We start from the raw sequence: 24,380 nt of genomic DNA, 5'->3' as shown, positions 1-24,380 counted from the left end.
AAAAATTATAAGTTTTTACAAAAACGTTATTATTACTAAAATTGAAAGTAATAAAAGATGTCCTTACTAAATAAACGTTTTAATGTTAAATAAAAGTGAGTAATACAGGGTGATTTATTAGTGGGGTAAAGCCAAATAGATCCGCTATAACAATAGATAGCAATAAAAGTTAATAACAGAAATTGTAGCCAATTTTGAGCTTCACATTACAAAATTAGTTAGAATGTTACAGGTTGTTCGATAACACATTGGCAGACCAAAATTATGTTTTCTTTAAATGGAATACCCTGTATTTTATTTTACATTCGAAATTCTGTTAACTTGTCCACCACAAAAATATAAAGGTTTGTTATACTATACAGGGTATTTACAAAGTTATAACCAATTTTGTATGAAAATCGTATCAAGTTTAACTCCCTGCATAAATAAAAATAAGCACAACAGCAATGGTTTATTAATGCCATATTTTTTATTTATTTTCAAAATTTCAAAGAATTATTGACATTGCTAATTTTCTTTATATCTAATACAGGGTGAGTCAAAATGCAAGTACATTATTTTCTCAGTGATGTTAAATGGAACATCCTGTATTTTATATCATTATTGAAAAGTAACATTACCGTACTTTAATTTTTATATAATATTTTCTATGTCCAAATTGATTAGTTTTCGAGATATTTTCATTTTTCAGAAAAATTATTTTAGGTGTATAAATTTATTCAAATTTTAAGTAAGCCATGACTGAATTGACAATTGACGATTACTGATTATCAATCCGGTAATCAATGTAACAATGTAGCAAAAAGAAATAACAATAATCTATTAATAATATATTTTACCAAAGAAAAAACACAACCACAACATGCAACACTTTTGAAACAATTAAAAACTACTTTTTTATGTAAATGTAACAAATAAAGAAAGAAAATTATTAATAAATTTTACAAAAACAAACAGACAAACACAAAATACAAAATTTTGTGAAGACAATTAAACACTACTTTTGTACGTAAATGTAACAATGTAACAAATTAAGAACGAAAAATAATTTATCAGTAATACATTTTCCAAAAAAACATGTTTGAAAAAATCAGAAGCTACTTTTAATAAATATTTTTAATATTTAATTACATAAGGTGTTCAAAATTACCTCCTTACACATTTATGCACGCCTAAAAACGATCATTGAATGAGCTACTTACTCTACGAAGCATTTGTAAATTAGCGCATCGAAATACCAAATACTTAGACTTATTAATATCAAAGGCTGCGAACTACAAAAAGAAATACTAATAGATAATCTAAACATAGTAACCACAAGGGAACCAACATACTGGTCTACAGACCCTACGAAAATCCCAGATCTTCTCGATTTTGCTATAGTGAGAGGAATAAACGAAAAATACTTTAAACCAAAGTTTTGTTAAGATTTATCCTCTGGCCATTGACTTGTTATCATAACGTAAGCAAAAACATAACAAAAATAGAAAGGATCTGTATATTACACAACAAAAAAATAAATTTCGAGTTATTTTCGATATCAAGTACATAATCAAATCAATTTAGACATCCCACTAAAGATGGATAAACAAATCGAACACGCAATAGAACATTTTAACACAGTTTGGCAGAAAGCAGCATGGAACTCAGCACCATTACCCACAAATCGATAAATGAACAAAAACTGTTCCAATACAATACATGAAAAAATAATTGAGAAGCGAAGACTCAGTAAACAATGGCAATTATCAAGATCACCTCAGAGTAAAACAGACCTCAATAAAGCACAAAAAGACCTAAAAAATTGAAAATAGCAGAAAAAAATGCAAGCTTTCAGGAACACTTACAAAAACTAGATGCAACCCAAGCAACTGACTACTCGTTATGGAAGGCTACAAGGACTTTACGAAGGCAGAACTATACAATCCCACCAGTAAGAACACAAACAGGACAATGGGCGAAAATTCCACTAGAAAAAGCCGAAATATTTGCAACACACCTTAAAAAAGATTTTACACCAAATGGCGGAAATTACTCACTTCAAACTGAAGAATAAATTATTTCAATACTCACAAAACCTTATCAACTAGAACTTCCTGAAAAAAGATTCACAAAAAACGAGGTAAAAAATATTATACAACACAACATCGATCCAAAAAAGGCTCCAGGATACGACTTGATTACTGGAAAATCTCTTCAGCAACTCTCAGAGAAAGACTTTCAATTTCTGACACAGTTATTTAACTCCGCAAGGAAAAAGTTTTCCTGTAGTTGGCTGTATACCGTGTGATACAAAAAACAATAAATCCTGTATAAAAGGTATATTTAAAAAACCCTCAAAAGAGCCACATCAAATTCACATAACTAGTTTTCGACTGGTTACCAGTCATAATCAGTGCTTACGTGCAATGTACATGCTTAGCCACCAAGATAGTATTACACAAAAATATGTAAGTCAAAGTCCAGTAAAAGTAGTCCGTCAAGGAAACATTGGTATAAAATGCTACCTTAAGCCTGGATGTTTAAAATATAATCTAATTTGCCCTAGGTAACATCTGAGATCTGGATATGACTTGTTCACATGTTGGAAGTGAGACGGCAAGTTATTTAACTCTGTAATGAGATTAGGCTATTTCCCATCATAATGGAAACTGGCACAAATAACAATGATACTAAAGCCAGGAAAAGAACCAGAAAGTTTACAGTCCTACCGTCCTATTAGTCTTCTTCCAGTGGTATCCAAAGTCTTTGAAAAGCTAATACTTACTAGGCTAATGCCTATACTAGAAAACAAAAAACTAATACCACCACACCAATTTGGGTTTATAAAACAATATTCAACAATAAAACAGGTACATAGAATTGTGGAGAGAATCAACGAGGACTTTGAAAATAATAGGTACTGCTCGGCGGTATTTCTGGACGTAAGTCAGGCATTTGATAAAGTCTGGCATAAAGGTCTATTATGTAAACTAAAACAAAATTTACCTACAAATTACTATATACTCTTAAAATCCTATATCACCAACAGAAACTTCCAGGTACAGTATGAGAATGAATTCACAAACCTAAAACAAATTCTCGCTGGGGTACCCCAAGGAAGTGTACTAGGATCTATAGTATACCTTATATTTACTGCTGACCTACCGACAGATACATATATCACTACAGCCACATTTGCGAATGATAGGGCAATACCATCATCGAACAAAAATCCCAAAATAGCCTCACAAATCCTACAAAATAACCTAAATAAAATACAACAATGGATGAAAAAATGGAGAGTAAAAATAAATGAAAACAAATCACTACACCTAACATTTACCACGAGTAGGGAAACATATCCGGCTGTATACTTAAACGGTAAAGAAATCCCACAAGGAGATGAAGTCAAATGTCTAGGTATGTACTTGGACAGAAGATGAAACTGGAGGAAGCATATATTTACTAAGCGAAAACAACTGGGTCATAAGTTAAGAACCATAGTATATTGGCTATTGGACCAAAAATAAAACTATCAACTGGAAATAAAATACTAATCTACAAATCCATCCTGAAACCAGTGTGGACTTATGGGCTAGAATTATGGGGAACCGCCGCACATTCCAACATTGAAATCACACAAAGATTTCAGTCCAAAATACTGAGATTAATACTAGGAGTTCCATGGTTTATAACCAATGAAGCCATTGATCGGGAAGCCGGACTACCATACGTCAAAGATGACATCAAAAAGTGCGCGAAAAAATATACGGTGAAACTTAAAGTGCATCCAAATGTGTTCGCAAAAAGTTTAGTGAATAAACCGCGTACTTATCGTAGGTCAAAGCGAAAAGTTCCGTTAGAGTTAATCGAATAATAGGTACTAAACTAATGTGTCTAAGTTTATGTTAGATATAGTCATTATTGTAGACTAAGTTTTAAAAAAGGGTGCATTACTGGATGACTCCTTACATGTCATTCCTAATTGTCAGCAGGGTTGCTTATTGTATATAGGTTGTATAGATAGATTGTCATAAATTTGGAGTTAATAAAAGAAATATTTGGTGACACACACGAGCGAGAATATGCTCACATTGAAGAATTCATACATGTAAACAACCAAGCATAGCAACAAACACAATAAAAGCAAATGACAATCAAGCCACAATGAACAAATCACACTGTAAGTAAATTAGAAAAATATTTTAATGGAGTGTATTTAAAATTCTGTTAGCAAAATTTAGAAAAATTTTATTTGAAATAATGAAGGTAGAAAACGTCTTAATTTTATAAAAATAATTAAATGTAATTTAACGATTAATTAAGGAAGAATCCAATTACCATTCAACAAAGGAAAATTATGTCGTCAAAGGAATAACATCATGCTTGATACTGAAAGGTAAATGGTGAAAAATTGATTAGAAATATTAACGGAAAATTAAAACAATGATTTTTGAGTAAAAACCTATGATTTTGGAAAAAGAAAGAAGTATAACTGGTTGCCTATACGTATGGAAAATTTTAGTGAATAAGTTAAAAAACAACAAAAACAATTTAAAGATTTAATATGCCTGATGAGACATGTAGACGTAGATATGCCTCGACTGCCATTGTTGCAGACGTAAAATCGTCCACATGATATTATCACAACCAACATGATGAAAAGCGTGATCCAGTAAGGCTAAGATGGCAAAATGACTATAAGATTAAAATAAAAGAAATTTGATGATATTATAATGAAATATGAAAAGGTAATTATAATTTATTCGGAATATCAAAAAAGATCTAAAAGAATAATAATTGATTGTACCAGAAAGAAAGGTGTCAAGGAGAGGGTAAAAACAGATTATGTTTTATTTTGTGAAATAGTATTAATTGAGCTATGATAATGGGAACATAAGAACATTGAATAGATATAATTTTAATATTGTGTTAAAAACAAAAAAAGTGATTGAATGAAGATTAGAATAAGGTGAGGAATAAAAGCCATTTATCTTTCTTTTAATTTCATTATAATCAATTAAATTCCATTTTATATCATATGTTTTTACTCAAAAATCATTGTTTTAATTTTCCGTTAACATCTCTAATCAATTTTTCACCATTTACCTTTTAATATCAAGCATGGTGTTATTCCTTTGACAACATAATTTTCTTTTGTTGAATGGTGATTGGATTATTTCTTAATTAATTATTCAGTTAACTTTAATTATTTTTATAAAATGAAAAATGTTTCTACCTTCATTATGTTAAATAAAATTTTTTTTCAAGTTTGCTAACAGAATTTTAAATACATACTTCATTTTTTTTTAATTAATGCCTATTTACTTTTCTATTCTACATTTAGACCATTTCCTATTTATTTCATTTATTCAACTATATTGAATTCTTCCTTTACCAGCATTTCAGTTTCATTCTTCAATTATTTTCATTTTCAAAATTAACTACATACACCATTTTCCGATTATTGCTATTTTGGCAATATTTTAGCTTGTGAACATTGATAGTATTTTCTTAAATAATTACATTTTATTTTAATTTTACAAATTAAATTCAAAAAATTACAGTGGTCAAATATTTTTTTAAAAATTTTTATAGCTTTAGCTTCATTATTGACTTTTGACAGTTTCATTTTATACACTTAAAACCTCCTTATGTGAAATTTCATGTCACATTATATTATCATGTCAAATTTAAATCAGTTGGTTCCGACTTCCTCATAAAGCTAGTACATGAAGCAAAGATGAGGACGCACATTTGATAAATTTTATTCTTCTAATGTCGACTTTTTGTCGCATCACATTAACAAATATGGCTTAAAATTTGTTATTCAAAGGCAATGTGACCAATTTCTGTAGTTAGTTTCAACTACAATGAGCTAGAGTACGTAATCACATTTTTCTTAAATTTTTAACCTTTAACAATCATAATTTCAACCTTTTTGCAGTAGTTTATAGGTTTACTTATTTCAAGGTTTAACCTTATGATGGTCTGCTAAGACCGAAAACGTTCATTGGTCTGTGATATAACGTTTTTGTCCAACTTAAATTCTTTTTATTACAAAGGAAGCTACAAAAGGAACCTTTACTGACCTAATTCTGATAATCTGATAATCCAACATATTTCACAATTTTACGTAACATAGCCAGTTTTTACCTTTGTCTTTTATCCTGTACACAATGCGCCGCTGTAATAACTGCCTGTGGATGTATCAGAGCACCACCACAAACAGGCCTTGAATTCGCATCTTTCGGTAGCCTATATATGGACACCATCCATGGAAATTCGGCGTACTGAGCCTCATTGTCCTTAGTTCCAGTAATTTCGAACCCTACACCTTTCGTTCGGCGATACCCACATCCCTGTGGTACGGGAACTTCAGGTGGCGTTGGTGTAAATCTGTCATGGGTGACGTGCTCGTCTTTACAGCAAGAAAGTAAAGCGTTGCCACAGGATTCTTTCGATCTGAAATAATAAAAAAATGTTTCGTTTACTTATGGCAAACTTCACCAACAAATATTTGGTACATTTAGAAATGAGTGTCCGATTTCGTGTAAAAATTATTGTTTTTGAAAAATAACAAAAATAAATCAAATTAAAATACATAAAAACAAAAAATTAATTCAATCGTCTTCTAAATACACAGTTAGTTCTGGTTTGTCAATGTCGACGACAACTTTCATTCAATATACTAAGTACAATGTATCTGTTAAAATTTTGTAATTAAAATATGTAAAGACAAAGCAAAACAATGGCTTTACTAGCACGTTCCAAGCAGGAATCAAATTGTCAGTAGTAACTACTAATTGTCAGAGCTCTAAAATTATCGATTTGTATCCCGAGTGACACTTTTGACAGTTTTAATTTCACGACCCAAAGGGGAGTCAAATTATGTGAAACTGTCACGAGGGCAAAACAAATCGATAATTTTTAAGACTCTAGAGTAATTCGGTACGATTATTTCATGAATAAAACTATCTTTTTAAATCATTTTAACTAATATTTTATTGATATATTCGCCTGAATATTTCCTAAACCTGTTTCTTGGTGTTCTCCGTGAAAAATTGTAAAACATTAATTGTCATTAATGTAACTGAATGTATTTTTGGGCAGCAACGAAGGGCATTTGGCGTAAAATACTTGACGACGGGAAATTATCAAAAATTATCGGCATTAATATCACAAGAGAGTGAGAAAAAATTGACAATAATATGACAATTTTTAGAAATCTTGTTGTCTGGCAATAGACACGAGAGCCCGCAAGGCTTCAGTGGCTATTACCCAATGACAACAAGTTTGAAGAAAAGTGGAGCATTGTTTTCTTATTTATTCTTACTGTCGTGTGATATTCGTAAGGTTATTTTTTAATACTTACATATAAAATTCAAGTCTTTGTATAAAAACATTCAGTGACATTGATCCCAATTAATGTGACACCCATTTTTCAACTTGTCAAAGTGAAAAGCACAGTTTAGCAAATATTTAGATGAAGATATTAATAAAATATTAGTTAAAATTATTTATAAAAAATACAGTTTTATTCATGAATGGATCTTACCGAAGTAAACTCGACCGCTTAAATTTGCCGATTTGTATTCTCCTCGACAACTAATGGCCATTGACATGGTAGGTACGGTAAATTTTTGCAGTTAGATGCCTATTGTCATGTGCAGTGTGTGTGTGTGTGTTAAGGAAGTGTCTTGTTACTTTGCAAAGTCGACGTCATTGTCTTTGCAAAGAGACGCTAATTGTATCCGAATGTCCGCGGTTCAACCGTTGAGAACTAAAAGTTTATTACGGATATTTTCTTAAATGTGACAATTGTCAAAACTAGGAAACTGGTTGCAATTAAACAGAAACAATCTGCTTAAAAAAATTGACTGGCTAGTTGGTTGCTTAAACCTGTGCCAATAAAACACAAACACACACACACATCTACTTAAATAAGTTCCCAGTGTAATTTTGTAAACACGTGATGAAAAATCTCACTATACGACTTGAACTTAAAATTATTAAGAAATAATCGGGTATAATATCACAAGAGAGTGAGAATAAATTGAAAATAATGCGACAGTTTTTAGAAAATTTGTTGTCTGGCAATAGACACGAGAGCCCGCAGGGCTCGAATGGCTATTTCCCAATAACAACAAATTTGAGTAAAAATGAAGCGTTATTTTCTTATTTATTCTTACTGTCGTGTGATATTCGTAAGATTATTTTTTTAATAGGTATATTATGGATATTTTCTTAAATGTGACAGTTGTCAAAACTAGGAAACTGGTTGCAATTAAACAGAAACAATCTATTTAAAAAAATTCTATCGGTAATTTTCTACAGTAGATAATTCTCAGTATAATTTTAATCTGATTGGACAGAATTAAACACGTGATCAAATATCTTACGGTACGATTGGAAGGTAAAATCATCAAAAAATAATCGGGTATAATATCACAGGAGAGTGAGAATAAATTGAAAATAATGCGACAGTTTTTCGAAAATTTGTTGTCTGGCAACAGACACGAGAGCCCGCAGGGCTCGAGTGGGTATTGCCCAATGACAACAAACTTAAGTAAAAATGAAGCATTATTTTCTTATTTATTCTTACTGTCGTGTGATATTCGTAAGATTATCTTTTAATACGTATATTATGGATATTTTCTTAAATGTGACAGTTGCCAAAACTAGGAAACTGGTTGCCATTAAACAGAAACAATCTGCTTAAAAAAATTATATCAGTAATTTTCTACAGTAGGTAATTCTGAGTATAATTTTAATCTGATTGGACAGAATTAAACACGTGATCAAATATCTTACTATAGGATTGGAAGTTAAAATCATCAAAAAATAATCACTGTAATTTTTATTCTTTTTGGTTTCTATTGGTCAGAATCTCTATGAATGAAATAATCATTAATAATTATTGTACTGTCATGATTTCGACTTCCAACCAGTTTTTGTCTAGTATTTTTCGAACATCGTCGAATTTTTTATTGGATTGAAATGCTTTTCTGTCTGCTGTTACTTCCCACCAGTTTTTTCCAACTATTTTTGAAAAACATCGACTCATTTTAGTGCTGGTCTTCTCTTGATTCGATTTGATTACCCCCCTTGGGACCGTTTTACTTAAGAGTAGTAATTCGTTTTGATAATCTAGTGATTTTCTTTCCTTAGAACATTCTACATTGTGTGTTTCAATTCTCTATGAGTTACTCTCAGTTTTTCTGCCGACTTCCTCGCCAAATAAATAGTTTCTAGCCGATATTTTGTTAGTGGTAATAATATAATGTGGTAACAGAGACCTAAAATTGGCATTGAGGATCCGCCTACTTCGCTGCTACGTGTTCTCGGTCTTACTTTATGGTGTCGAGTCCTGGACTCCACAATACTATAACGTTTCATCAAGACTATTAAAATTATAAATAGCATCAAAAAGAGAAAGCTGGAGTATTTCGGACATGTAATGAGAGCTCCCAAATATAGGTTGCTACCAAATATGCAAGGGAAAATAGCGGGCAAGCGCAGCCCAGGACGAAGAAGAACCTCGTGGTCGAAGAACTTGCAATATTGGTATGGTGTTGATACAAGCATGCTATTTATGGTGACAGTGAATAAAATTAAGATATATGTATAACTATGAAGAACAGTGTGAAGAAGGACAAGAAGGTAATAATATAATGCACAAGTCTAGTAGATGCATTGTAAAAGATTTGCCAGTAAAAAATATAAGGAAAATTTTTCTGTTTAACCACCATTATCATTAGAATTCACTTAAACCCATCTAGTCCAGAAAGCCACTGCGCATCCGCTAGGAAAAATATTCTAATTCGGATTTTTTGCAAAATCTTACTCAAAAAGGACTCCTTTTAACAAATTTGTATGTTGCCAGGACCAAAAGGTGGTCAAAAATTTTTTAAACGTTTTTTTTTTTTTCTAAAATTATTTTTTTTGCATGGAAAAAAGTTTTTTAAGTTTTTTGGATCATTCCAAATAGAAAAGGTCTTTAGTGACTTTTTTTTAAAAACGATAGTTTTTGACATATAAGCGATCAAAAATTGAAAAATTGCGAAATCGGCCATTTTTAACCCTCAAAAACTATGTGAAAAGCTGAAAATTTGAATGTTGCCAAGATAGGTAGATATTGTTTAAACATCGATTGATGAAATTCCGAAGAGTTTTTTGCAATACAATATTCAAAACTCCTTTGTTTTTTAATTGCTAATCAAGCGTGCGCGACACTATTTTCCACCGACAGTATGGTGCAAATGAAAGGAATAAATTCGTTATTTCGTAAACCGGCGACTTTAAGGAAAAATCCCGAAATAGGTCGATTTTTATTTTTAAGTTATGATATTGTGGCATATATGGTATACTAGTGACGTCATCCATCTGGGCGTGATGACGTAATCGATGATATTTTTAAATGAGAATAGGGGTCGTGTGCTAGCTCATTTGAAAGGTTCTTCAATTCTCTATTAAGTAATATAAACATTTACATAATTATTTATACAGGGTGTCCAAAAAAATTTTATTAAATTAAATTATTTGACAAAAAAAGAAGTAGAAGGACACCCCGTATAAATAATTATGTAAATGTTGACATTACTGAATAGAGAATTGAAGAACCTTTCAAATGAGCTACCACACGACCCCTATTCTTATTTAAAAAAATCATAGATTACGTCATCACGCCCAGACGGACGACGTCACTAGTATACCATATATGCCACAATATCATAACTTAAAAATAAAAATCGACCTGTTTCGGGATTTTTCCTTAAAATCACCGGTTTACGAAATAACGAATTTATTCCTTTCATTTGCACCATACTGTCGGTGGAAAATAGTGCCGCGCACGCTTGATTAGAAATTAAAAAACAAAGGAGTTTTAAATATTGTATTGCAAAAAACTCTTCGGGATTTTATCAATCGATGTTTAAAGAATATGTACCTACCTTGGTAACATTCAAATTTTCAGGTTTTCACATAGTTTTTGAGGGTTAAAAATGGCCGATTTCGCAATTTTTCAATTTTTAATCGCTTATATGTCAAAAACTATCAACTTTAGAGAAAAGTCACTAAAGACCTTTTCTGTTTGGAATGATCCAAAAAACCTAAAAATCTTTTTTCCATGCCAAAAAAATAATTTTAGGAAAAAAACAAAAAAAAACGTTTAAAAAATTTTTGACCATCTTTTGGTCCTGGCAACATGCAAATTTGTTAAAAGGAGTCCTTTTTGAGTAAGATTTTGCAAAAAATCCGAATTAGAATATTTTTCCCAGCGGATGCGCAGTGGCTTTCTGGACTAATCCATTGCTCAACGTAGGCGTCATCAAGACACCTCTATAATGACCTATCCAGTGCTGTTGCCCTCCAATTATTGTAGAAAATACGATTCCTTTTAAAAGCGTAGGTGCAAAATTTATGGCCATAGCTTTTTAAATGCATTAATTTTTTTAGAAGCCTGAGAAAAATAATAAGTATTTTTTAAAAATTTAAACGCAAAATGAAAGATTACTTTATTACCGAGTGCCGAAATTCCCTGAAAACTTCTATAATGTATATATTAGTAAGGTATAGAGATACTCCATTAAAATGTTACATTTTTTAAGCCATACCTTGCATTTGTTAGAGGAGTCAATTTTATTTCTTTAATGTGTAGGGGCGATCAGTAAAAGCTTAAGTTCAAGTTTTTGGGGTCGCCACCCTTGTCCCCCGGCCGCCATCTTGGAAATGGTGTGCAAAGGGGTTTCGCGCTATATCTCATAAATAACCAACCCTATGGAAAATGTAATTAAACATAGAATGTAGCAAATTAAATTTTCTGCAATTTTATTTCCATTACTTTTTATCGTCAAGTGACCAACAAAAAAGATATAAACAAAAATATGTAAAAAAAATTTAACAAGATTCTTTTGGAGGTTAAAACTTTTTTTCAGTTCATTTTAAAATAAAACAACATTATAGCAATTTTGTAGAGGGTTTTTCAGCAAACAATTTCCACTATAAATTTGTTTAATTCTATTTATTTATATAGGTGTTACAGCGCTCCAAACTTGACCAGATTCTCGAATGCTCATAAGGATATAATAAACACAAAAGTTAGGCTTACTTTTTTATCTATATATTTTTTATTCATACAAGTTATTATGATTTTAACATTCCTATGCTATTATTAATCTGTTTTTGACCTTTCTCCCCACTATAAAACTTATAACCCGAAGCATATAGAAACGGCCCAAGAAGTTGTGTGAGGACAAATTCGCCGGTTCAGAAGAAGAATGAGGCAACCGCATATTGCAAAATTTTTAAGAAGAGCAAAAAACGAATTTTTGTTATCAAAATCATAAAGTATGATAAAAATTAGCCATTCACCACACCGTGGTCAGGATCTCGAAATATAAGCGTTTTTTGGGGTGTGCCGCTTGTTTATGAAGTATCATAACTTTTTTCCTATTGTATATTTTGACTTAAAATTTTCCAAAAAACTTCTTCATGAATTATATTTTATTGTTGTGTTGGTTAAAATTATAAACTAAAAAGTTTGTCACTCAACTTTTTTAAGTAAACATGAAACAAACGAAATATGATGACAAAATGTTTAAAAACTAACAACTCCTTTTTTAATGTGTTTAAATATTTACGACTAATCCCATTCTTATCTACATACTTCACAAAATAAACAGTAAAATTTTCTATAGTAAATATTTACAGCGACCAAAGATACAGCGAGGTAAATTTGAAAAATCATCAAAATTGATTTTCGGCATTTTTGTATAAAATTTGATTTTTGAACATGTTCCACCAAATCTAGATAAAAATAAACTTAATATTCGGATTCAGCGACCTCGAAAACATAAAAATAGACCAAAATTGGTCATTCACCTTAAATTTGATTTTCGTGGTCGGCATAAATATTGCTGCCGCTCGACTAATATATAGGGTGAGGCAGATAAAGGGCCTATTAGAAATATCTCGAGAACTAAAGGCAACTGAATTACGAAAATTGGAATAAGGGGGTTTTGAAGATTGATCTATTTAATGAAGATATTTTCATCTATTTGGTCCTTCCGGTTATACCGGAAGTTGCTTATAGCTTCGTTTTTTTAAATAGGACACCCTGTATATTTTTACATTTTTGGATTTTCCTCGATTTCTTCTTTCTTAAAATATGAGGTTTTGTAACATTATACTGGGTAGGTTAAAAGATAATTACGTTTTCTTATTAATTTCGTAGCAATTTCACACCCTGTAGGATTGTAGTAATTTGACATAATAAACTCTATTTATGTTCAAATGATTTTTAATATAGTCTAATATTGTTAACAATTATTAGTATAGCTCAATTTTTAATTTTAGTATACAGGGTGGGTCGAAACTCGGAATGAGTATTTTCTGAGTTGTCTTAAATGGAACACCCTATATTTTAGTATTGTAATGATTTGATATTTCATGGTACTTTTTTACTTCTTAAGCATTCCCTATACCTAACTGCTTTAATTTGCGCTTAATTGTTATTCGCACCAACAATCTTAACTTCGATGGTATTTTGATAGATCAACCATTATTGGCAATTTTAAGTATTAATCTAGATTAATATGTATTTATTTCCAAAAAATTATTTGTGATTGAATATTTTCACGGCAAACCTAATACAATTTCACGTATTTTGTGTTGCAATTAATGTTTGGCTTGAATCACCACTAACTCACAAATTAAAGCAGTTAGGTATAGGGAATGCTTAAGAAATTAAGAAGTACCATAAAATAGCATTTCATTACAATACTAAAATACAGGGTGTTCCATTTAAGAAAACTCAGAAAATACTCATTCCGAGGTTCGACCAACCCTGTATACTAAAAGGAAAAATTTAACTATACCAAGATAATTCTTAACAATAGTGTACTATACTAAAAATCATTTGAATATAAATAGAGTTTATTATGTCAAACTACTACAATTTTACAGGGTGTGAATGTTGCTACGAAATTAATAAGAAAACGTAATTATCTTTTAACCTACCCTGTATAATATTACAAAACCTTATATTTTAAGAAATAAGAAATCGAGGTTAATCCAAAAATGTAAAAATATATAGGGTGTTCCATTTAAAAAAACGAAGTTACAATGAACTTCCGGTATAACCGGAAGTAGCAAAGAGACCAAATTATTTTCATTAAATAGTTCACACCTCAAAACCCCTGTATTCCAATTTTCATGATTTTCTTACCTATAGTTCTCGAGATATTTCTAATAGGCCCTTTATCTAGCTCACCCTGTATAGATAGAAAAGTATTTTTTTTTATTGTATTCCTATGAGAATTCGAGAATCTGGTGAAGATTGGAGCGCTGTAAAACGTAGACAATAAATAAAATTAAACAACTTTACAGCGAAAATTGTTCATTGAGAAATCCTCTACAAAATCGCTATGATGTTATTTTATTGTGAAATGATAGGAAAAAAAGTTATACCTCCAAAAGGAAACTTCTTACAAAATTTTCTCATATTTTTATTTATATCTTTTTTGTTGGTCACTTGACGATAAAAAGTAATAGATATAAAATTGTAGAAAATTTAATTTGCTACATTTTATGTCAAGTAAATTTTCTGTAGGATTGCCAGTTTAGAAGATACAGCGCGAAAACCCTTTGCACCTCTTTTTCCAATATAGCGGCCGGGGGACAAGGGTGGCGACCCCAAAAACTTGAACTTAAGCTTCTACTGAACCCTCCTATACAGTAAAACAATAAAATTGACCCCTCTAAGAAGTGCAACCTAAATGTAACATTTTAATGGACTAAGATGGAAAAAGAGGAGAAAATTTAGTGTGATGGCAGACTAACGTGGACAAAAGTGGACCTATAATAATATTAAAGTAGAGTACTCAAATATTTCTGGAAGCAATACATTGTCATCGACTTCAAGTCACATTATTTTCACATATTTATAATGTCGATTGAACATTATTTTAATCCAACCACTGTTTGGTTTTGTGGCTATATAGGAACGACAATGACTTCACTGAAGATGGACCGATACAATTTCTCAACGATCAATTTAATCGTTTTGGATCTTTTAGAACATTAACTTCCTAGTTAAATTTTATACCAACTACACAAAGGAGTTTTTTCTTTACGTCAATAGTTACTTAACTAGATGATATAGAGACAACTCTCAGGAACTATCCCGTTTTAATTTTTAAATTAAAAAAAAATATGATTTTTGAAATTTCGAATAACCTAAATTCAAGTTCAGAGCTTATTTTATCAGTTACTGATAAGTATTTTGGACTTATTTCACTTTAAAATATTGTTTTTAGTTATTAATGCAGTCCGAGCCCCGCGTTCCCATAACGAACCTTCCTCATTAACAATTAAAAAAATATATTTTTTAGGATAAAGCATGCCAAAAATTCTTATCAGGATCTGATAAAAGGTTTGAACTTGAATTTAGGTACTTGATGATTACAAAAATAATATGTTTTTGAGCCTTGAAAATCGTTAACTTTAATAGCTAAAATCTATAACTCGAAAACGATCATCTTAAGAGAAAAATTACGAATAAGATGTTTTTTGTTTATAATGATCAAACCTTCCGGGGTCGAAACTTTTTTTTTAATTTATAAAAAAGTAATTTTTCAATTCTTGATTAACTACAGTCACAACAAAATTAAATCTGACACCCCCCCCCCCGTTTTGTATAATGGATAACATACTAAATTACATATCCAATAATTTTTATTCATTAAACAGATCGACCTCATACCGGATCCTCTACTATTAAGCTTTTATAAGATTAGATATCTTTCCTGTGTTAATTTGACTGTACTATTCCCTCCATTCTTTCCTTGATTTTAATTTAGGTGTAATTTTTATTACAGTAAATACAAGTTTCTTTGTACAGATAGCTTTACGTTTAATTAAATTGTAGTGCCATATTTTAACAAATGAAAAACTTCGTAGCTTCCCTTGGTATATGTAGTTTTTAGCCGCACAATTTATTTTTACGTACCCTTTGTTGGTAAAACTTTAGAAATGGAAGTAAAAGCGAAGCAGAACAATTAAGCAGTATAACAATCTAACTTTTTTCCTCTGAGATAATATATATCTCAACTTTATTTTTATGAAAATTTATTTATCCTGAGTTTTAAAATAACGAGGTAAATTATATTACGACTTTAATTTTACTGGTTTTAGTTTATAAAATAGATAAACTACCATCCAATAGTAGCATCTATTAGCTAATAACCGTACGACATGCCTTGACTAATAGGGTGGAACGAAAAATTCGAAGCGAAGTCATTATTTTTTATGGGGCTAGTGCGAAAAAGTTGTGTTTTGATGTATAATAAAACTGTAAGAAATCTTTTTTATTGGACCCTATCTTCAGGTTGCATAATAAATTTAAATTTTTGGTAATAACAAAAAAAAAATAAAATTTTAAAAATTTATTTTTTTATCCGTTTTTTGAATGTAAATAATTGTTTTATGATACAATATACATTTTATGATTAGTCTGATTTTGTGTTAAAAACGGCATAATATTTCTAGACTGCAACCTTGAACGAATAAAGCCATCCCTTGATTCTGGTCCACAAACAGCAGTTGATGCTCAGTTACTAACTTATCAGTCATTGCCACGGACTGGGTATGATAAGGGCAGTTTAAAACCCTCTATGTTGTTGGAATTCCCAGAATCAATCATATCCCTTACGTCTAATTGATCATATCCTATAACATTGAATTCAGAAATAGAAATTAAGTCAATATAATCTGCAGCACTAAAATTTAATGTTGGTATTTTGAAACTTCGGATCTTTTTTCTTTCTGGCTTTCTCTAGCTTTCGGCTTTCTACGTAGTCCTAGCTCCCGTTTATGTTTTCGGTCATCTTTCATCATACCGAGTAATAAATTTTCGGGATGGGCAAAATAAGCATTCCTTTTAATAAAAGCATCGACAATTTTGCTTTGGTTAACTGGTAGAAATCGTGAATAATGGATCATCCGCCATAAATGTTTTGAACCATCAGAACAGCTAGGATACAGTTTTATATAAAACCAAACTGGTTCATCCACTTTTTGGATGAAACTTACTAACATTGGGGGCTGGGACATTTAGTTCCAACATACAATCGAAGCAACCGATTAGTAACTGTCAGCCACCGTGCGTGTGATACTTTCCCAGGTCTTTTAAGGCTCAAATCATTAGGACATTTTCCGCTTCAACTGCTTGACTGATTTGGTACAAGTACTTCTGATCGGTACTAAGGTCTGTTATTTCTAATAATATTGCTAGGTTGTTTTTTATTGCAACGAAATCGACGAGAGCCTTCTCCCCACAACGTTCCAGAAGTTTCTCTATTGGCCCTGAAAAACCAGGTGATCCACTGGTGCGTCCATCTAACTGTTAAATTCAATGACGTAGAGGTAGCTCATTGCAATGAAATAAGCATACTAGCCATTGAAATGAGGTGCCGCGGTATTCTTCCAGTTTTCTTATAACGCCTACTTGAGGGCTGGTGTTCGATACGGTACCATCGTATCCAACTGCACTTAACTTCGATATATCAATATTATTTTTCAGGATAAATGTCTGTATGCTATTCGCGATGTTTGCAGCCGATCCTGATAAAGAAGACACGTGCCCTACATATCGAGAGCCTGGTTCTTCAATAATTGTTACGTGTTCTTCTGTAACCACTTTTCGATAAAACTTATTGCCTTTTTTGTTGCAAGACAGTCTTGTCTTTACGCCCATCAAAAATATACTTCTGATTGACAGTCGTTCCTTCTGCTTGTGGAGCTAACGTCTATGAGATGCACGCTGTCCCCTTATTTTCATCCTATCCCTATCAATTACTTTCGATGTTTCAGTCACAATTATAACTCCCCCATCTTTTAAGACTGCTGATGCTATAATTGCAGCAGAACGATCAGAGACCCCAGTTCTGTCGCACACCGAAGCTAAACTTGCCAATCAAATCCGCATTTGTGACGTAGATGGTTAGACTGTAGCTGTTGACAAAGGAGCAATGAATTCTCCTTGATGATCATCTACATCAGAAGAATTTGGATCAGTCAAGCTGTTACTTATAAAACTATTAGAGGAATCAACGGTACATGGTTTAAGAACAATTTCGTCAGTATTATATTTTTGAGAACTTGTCTTTGCCTTCATGGTTTTTTCCATTTTTTTCCTTATTGATGCAGATGCTTCAATATCCACTGGTCTAATTCCCATTTTTCGACAGGATCGTTGATCTTGAAGAAAAATTCGCAAATTTTGTGGTAGGGGAGCAGGGGGCTAGTTGTAGCAATTTTCATAAAATCAAATATATCTTGATAGCTATTTTCCCAATTATCACTAATTAAACAATAAACGCTAGATTAACTATTTCTGAATAATATTCAACTGAAGAAAAGTTAAGTAGACTGTTATTTTTTAATCAACTAGAATTTTACCAAAAAAGTGCATTGTTACAACTTACCCCGCGCTTGGGACTAGTTGTAACATCTAACATCTATTGGGGCAGGTTGTAACATTACGAAAATTTGAATTTTTTGGAATATTTCGAAGAAAATACCAACGTTGGTCCTGTTGAAAGATGTTTCTCGACTTAATAACGTGGCTTCCGGTGTTCTTAAATATAAATGCAGATTTTTACGCATAAAATTTTGAACCTAATCTGGACCAACTGTATAATTTTGATACCAGGAAGAAGGAAGTTGCTTAGCACTGAGTTTCATAGCATATTGGAAAGGCAGTTTTCGCATCTTCATGGGAATTAGTCCAAAATATATTTCGGTGCACTTCAGAATATATGAAGCCATTTTACTTTCATCTTCGGCTGTAAAAACTATCACTGGTTTAGTACAGCCCACTTGTAGATTTTAAATATTTTTCTTTTTTTCTATATCGGTATAAAGATTCATGACAAGTCCGTGCTGTTTTACTTGCTTGCTTTATGCTACATTGAATATCTAAATTTTTCGCCGAACCAAACTCGTAGACTTCACTTCCTGGCGTTGAGTTGCCCTTTCTGATTTTCTTTTATGTTGTCTCATTCTGGACTATTACTAAACTAAATAATGTATGTATACACCGTTCTTAGGCGTCAACGCCCTTCGGTAGGGATCTATGGAGGAGTATCACCAAGCCGGAAGCCCTTATCCCTTCCCGTACCGCTCCTCCATAGGTCGATCAGACGCCAGTTTATTCCAGACCAAGCCGTAGACTCTATTGAGTTTTATACTACGGCGTTGGCCTTTTATAAATTTCATGACCTAGCTGAGGCTCGAACCAGCGACCGCAAATCGCAAATCCACTAAACTTGTCGATCGACTGAGCCCCAGCTAACTGGACCGTCAAGACCGACTAAACTAAATAATACGTTTTTATATTGTAGATCACAAATTTAGTAATAGACAAGGCGAAAATGGCGGGTTCGAAGGGAAAAATATTCCCATGAGATTTTTTTGCATACTCACATTCGTGAGACATCCCAGAATAAGGTTCAAGAAGTCGCCCACGTGAAAAGTGGGCCAATTTTTTTTTAACAATTTTTCTAATCAAATTGCAAGAATCAATATTTTTGGCCCTAACAATTTTTTCTTTAATTTTGTGGACCATTCTGGACAAAAAAGATCTCTTATAATTTTTCTCCAAAGTTGATCGTTTTCGACTTATAAGCCATTTTAAACTGAAAAAAAAAAAAGAAAAATGGCGATTTTCAAGGCTTAATAACTCGGTTAAAAGTAATTATTAGTTCATTATTATGAAAGTCAATATATGACTAAATTAAAGTTTAAAGCCCTGCCTACAAGATCCTGAAGAAATTTTTGTGATTATTTTATTACTAAGGTGTTATTTTTAAGTAATAATAATAAGCGCCATGCACGTGTGCGGGGCTGTAAATGCTGAGTGCGAGAGAGAAGCCATTCCAGCAGTCCAATTGTGCATCTTACTCGCACTCACATTTACAGCAGCGTCAATACGATCTAACCACTCATTGTTATTAATTAAAAATAACAGCTTAGTAGTAAATTAATGACACAGATTTCTTCAGGATCATGTAACGGCGACTTTAAACTTTGACTTAGTCACTTTCTGACTTTCAAAATAATAATTTTCGACCGAGTTATTAAGTCTTAAAAATGGCCATTTTCGCGTTTTTCAAATTTTAAATTGATTATAAGTCGAAAACGATTAACTTTAGAGAAAAATTATAAGAGACCTTTTTTGTCCAGAATGGTCCAAAAAATTATAGAAAAAATTGTTTGGGCCAAAATATTGATCCTTGCAATTTGATTAAAAAAAATTGTTAAAAAAAATTGGCCCACTTTTCACGTGGGCGACTTCTTGAACCTTATTCTGGGATGTCTCACGAATGTGAGTATGCAAAAAAATCTCATGTGAATATTTTTCCCTTCCAACCCGCCGTTTTCGCCTTGTCTATAAGATTCAGCGCAATTTGTAACATGTTACAACAATCCCCAACGTTTTGTTACAACATACCCCGTAGCACACTTTTGTATATTTATTAAAATAACTCTAAAAATATCTTGCTACTCGTAAAATTGTTAAGCAACATCAAAGTATAACTAAATTTAGAAAAGAAATGAACATCGAAAGTTTCATTTCCATTTAAAACAATAGCGATAACCAAAATTTTATGAGAGTCAGATTTTAAAGTACCTTATCCAAATGAAGCACGTGCACAAAAGTGCTATTTGCAACTATCGGAGGATGGCTGGCTAGACGGTATCATTTGCAGGGTGATAAGAGAATAAGATTGAGTCAGCTAAATTAGTTAAAAATGGTCAAATAACCTATGAAAAAGCCTTGTTGCTACTTACCCCTGCCTGTAACAACAAGCCCCTTTTTCCCCTACTCCCTTGATTTTATCACAAGTACGCACACACAGTTCGCGTTTGCACTTGCAAGCCGCGATATTCAATTATCAATAACTTTTCACACTCCTTTCGAAATTGGCAAATCTTTCCTTTGTATGAATCAGATTCTTGCTGAGATTTTGTGTATCGCTTAAGATTTTGATACTCTGTATAAATATTTTTAATCATATCTTGAATGCGCTTATGCGAGATAATGTTCGAATAGAAGCTTTTATTCATAATTTGTCCTACTTTCGATGCAACGGCATTCGCGACGTCGGCGATATAGTCCAGGGTAATAAGGTTTTTCCCATGACACTCGAGCAGCCAGGGTACTGAAGCGTTTTTTCGACAGGTAAAACCTATAGGAACAAATTGTAACTATTTCCTGCGTAGGATCTGGCGGCCATTTTTATTTATAAACAATTAAGTGTCAAAAATGGCATTTTTCCCTTTTTCTTCAAATCAATGGAAAACAGTGCAACTTATGGTTTTTTTAGTACAAATATCTTTGAGATTATGGAAAAAGCTTTAAAACGACGTATTACAAAGTTTGATACACTGATTTGTTGTTAATATAATTGCGAAAAAATGTCGGAATTGCAAAAAAAAATAATTTCGCAATATCTATTGTAAAAATTAGTGTAAAGCTTTAAAAATTTTGTCATATAAGGGTTCTTTGGTGCTTAATATGTCATACAAATTTCAAAGCGATTCATTTAATTGTTTAAATTTTATTCAAATTGTTTTTCCCAGAGAGCATTTTTTCTGCAATAACATAAGTCAGAAAAACATGACGTTAGAACCATTCCACAGGTGTCAAATAAAAGAGCATGAGCTATGTTTTCAACTTGGTTTAAAAAAGCGAATTAAAAATGCATTTATTAGTAATAAATAATTATGCAAAATTATCGTAAATCTTTCCTTATAAACTTTTTATTTTGTTATATAAGAAATTATATATATTTATTACAATTTTTTATCAATTATGATATAAATAACATTACTTCGTAGTTGTGCACTTAAAACAGGGTAAAAAAGTTAAGTTTTTTGGAAAAAGTTATCCAAAAAGTTTATAAGGAAAGATTTACGATACTTTTGCATAATTATTTATTACTAATAAATGCATCTTTTATTAGCTTTTTTTTAAATCAAGTTGAAAACATAGCTAATCCTCTTTCATTTGATACCTGTCGAATGGTTCTAACGTCATGTTTTTCTGACTTATGTTATTGCAAAAAATAGCTCTCTGGGATAAACAATTTGAATAAAATTTAACCAATTGAATAAATCGCTTTGAAATTTTTATAAGCTCCAAAGAACCCTCACTTGACAAAAATTTCAAACCTGTACACTAATTTTTACAACAGTTATTGCGAGAATAATTTTTTTTGCAATTCCGACCTTTTTTCGCAATTATATAAAAAATAAATGAGTATATCAAACTTTGTAATATGCCATTTTAAAGATTTTTCCATAGTCTCAAAGATATTTGTACTAAAAAATTCATAAGTTTCACTGTTTTCCATTGATTTGAAAAAAAGGGAAAAATGCCATTTTTTGACAGTTAATTGTTGATAAATAAAAATGGACGCCCGATCCTACGCAGGAAATAGTAACAATTTGTTCCTATAGGTATTACTTGTCGAAAAAATGCTTTAGTACCCTGGCTGCTGAAGTGTCACGAACGGGGTGTATGTTTGTCTTATTACCCTGGTCTAATAGATGGATCTTTACTATTATTTGTTAACTTAAGTTCATTACGAATAAAGAGAAAGCACTTTAGGATGTCACACTTAGTTGGTAAAACACGATCATTGAAATTTGATCACAGCCAAATTGATTTTTACGACAAAAATACTTTTTTTATTTTTTTAATTTTTCAAATCCAATATGGAACCTCAAGATATTTTTTTATTTCAAAATGCTCTCGCACTGATTGTTTTCAGCACCTGACGCAACTTTTAAACAATAGCCACAAGAATTTTTTTTATCTTTTATTTTTTTGACCTTTTTCGTTCCACCCTATTGACTAAGTGTCTCCCCAGGTCTTCGTTGGTACTCTTTTACTCCTCCCAATAACTTGTAAATCAATAATTCTTTGTTTTTCGAACCGTCCTAACCTAATTATGCTCTCATTAATATACTAATAATCCAAAGTACATCGTCCTTTTTGAAAGAGGATTACAAAAGTCTTAAAAATGGTCTGAACTGCTTTCTTTGAGTGAGTCTACCACTTTCTGAAAAATTTCTCAGAGTACAGGTTGGACACGTTTCCGCCTGCCGCGTCATTAACATATTAACGTTGTACTAACGAAACGCGGCTGTAAATTTGTCGGACAAAAGACCGATAAATCGACAATCTTTATTATTAAAATATAAGTACTTTAAGAAAGTACTTATACAGTCCCGAAAAGATTGGTCGTAAATTATACCACAGATTCTAGGGTCAAAAATAGGTTGATTGAACCTCACTTACCTATATACAATAGCGCACACAAAAAAAAGTTACAGCCCTTTGAAGTTACAAAATGAAAACCATTTTTTTTTTCATATCGAAAACTCTTATAGATTTTTCATTGAAAATGGACATGTGACATTCTTATGGCAGCAGCATCTTAAATAAAAGTTATAGTGAAATTTGTGTACCCCATAAAAAATTTATGGGTGTTTTGTTCCCTTAAATCCCCCAAAACTTTTGTGTACGTTCCAATTTAACTATTAGTGTGGCACCATTAGTTAAACACACTGTTTTTAAAACATTTTTGCCTCTTAGGACTTTTTCGATAAGCCAATGTTTATCGAGATATTCTGAATATGTATCGAATCCACCACATATTTTTATATGGTTAAGTACGATTATAGAGACCTGTTAATAATCGGAAAATGTATTTGGGTGATTCCATTTCAAATCACTCAATTTTGGATCAAAAAAATCTTTTAGATCTCCGATTTGTCTGAAAATTGGTATATAGCATCTGCGGGATGTAGAAATAAAACATTTAAGGTCGAATTGTCTTCATCATTTTCTTCTTCTTTTTTTCAAATTGTTATTTCAACCCGGGATCTGCCACGTGGCTTTGCAAGGCGTCAACTGCCACGTGGGGTGCTCACAGCACCCCTTAAAAATTTTCTGTGATCTGCTTGTTTAAAAAACAAAATAATGTGTTGAGTAACACAAGAATATAACAAAACATGTTTTATTAACTTATTAGCCACTAATATGTTATAAAAGCTAAAAAATAAAATGAAATAGGTGTTATAAGCAAATTAGCAAGTATCAAGCCATAATAAATGAAGTCAAGTAAAAGGGTCATTCCATTTCAAATCACTCAATTTTGGAGCAAAAAAAATTTTGGACCTCCGATTTGTCTGAAAATTGGTATATAGCTTCTGCGGGACGTAAAAATCAGATATTTAAGGTCAAAAAATCTTCTTCTTCTTTTTTTCTCAAAATGTTATTTTATGCGATTTTACAGTGATTTGGTGTTTATTGATACAAATTTGCA

The 24,380-nt window shown here is 31.6% G+C and overlaps 1 protein-coding gene across 1 annotated transcript in view; it reads right to left on the bottom strand.

Moving 5' to 3' along the window:
- LOC114338992 (phenoloxidase-activating factor 2) overlaps positions 1-24,380 on the bottom strand; it is a 106,745-nt gene that overhangs the window by 36,783 nt on the left and 45,582 nt on the right. The window contains exon 2 of the mRNA XM_028289620.2: positions 6,139-6,447. Within this exon, the coding sequence (XP_028145421.2) occupies positions 6,139-6,447 (309 nt within the window). The remainder of the gene's footprint in view (positions 1-6,138; positions 6,448-24,380) is intronic.

This window comes from Diabrotica virgifera, chromosome 4 (assembly GCF_917563875.1).
Source record: "Diabrotica virgifera virgifera chromosome 4, PGI_DIABVI_V3a".
Taxonomy (NCBI): Eukaryota; Metazoa; Arthropoda; class Insecta; order Coleoptera; family Chrysomelidae; genus Diabrotica; species Diabrotica virgifera.
Note: the sequence above shows the minus strand (reverse complement) of the source record. Positions and strands in the feature narration are given on the sequence as shown.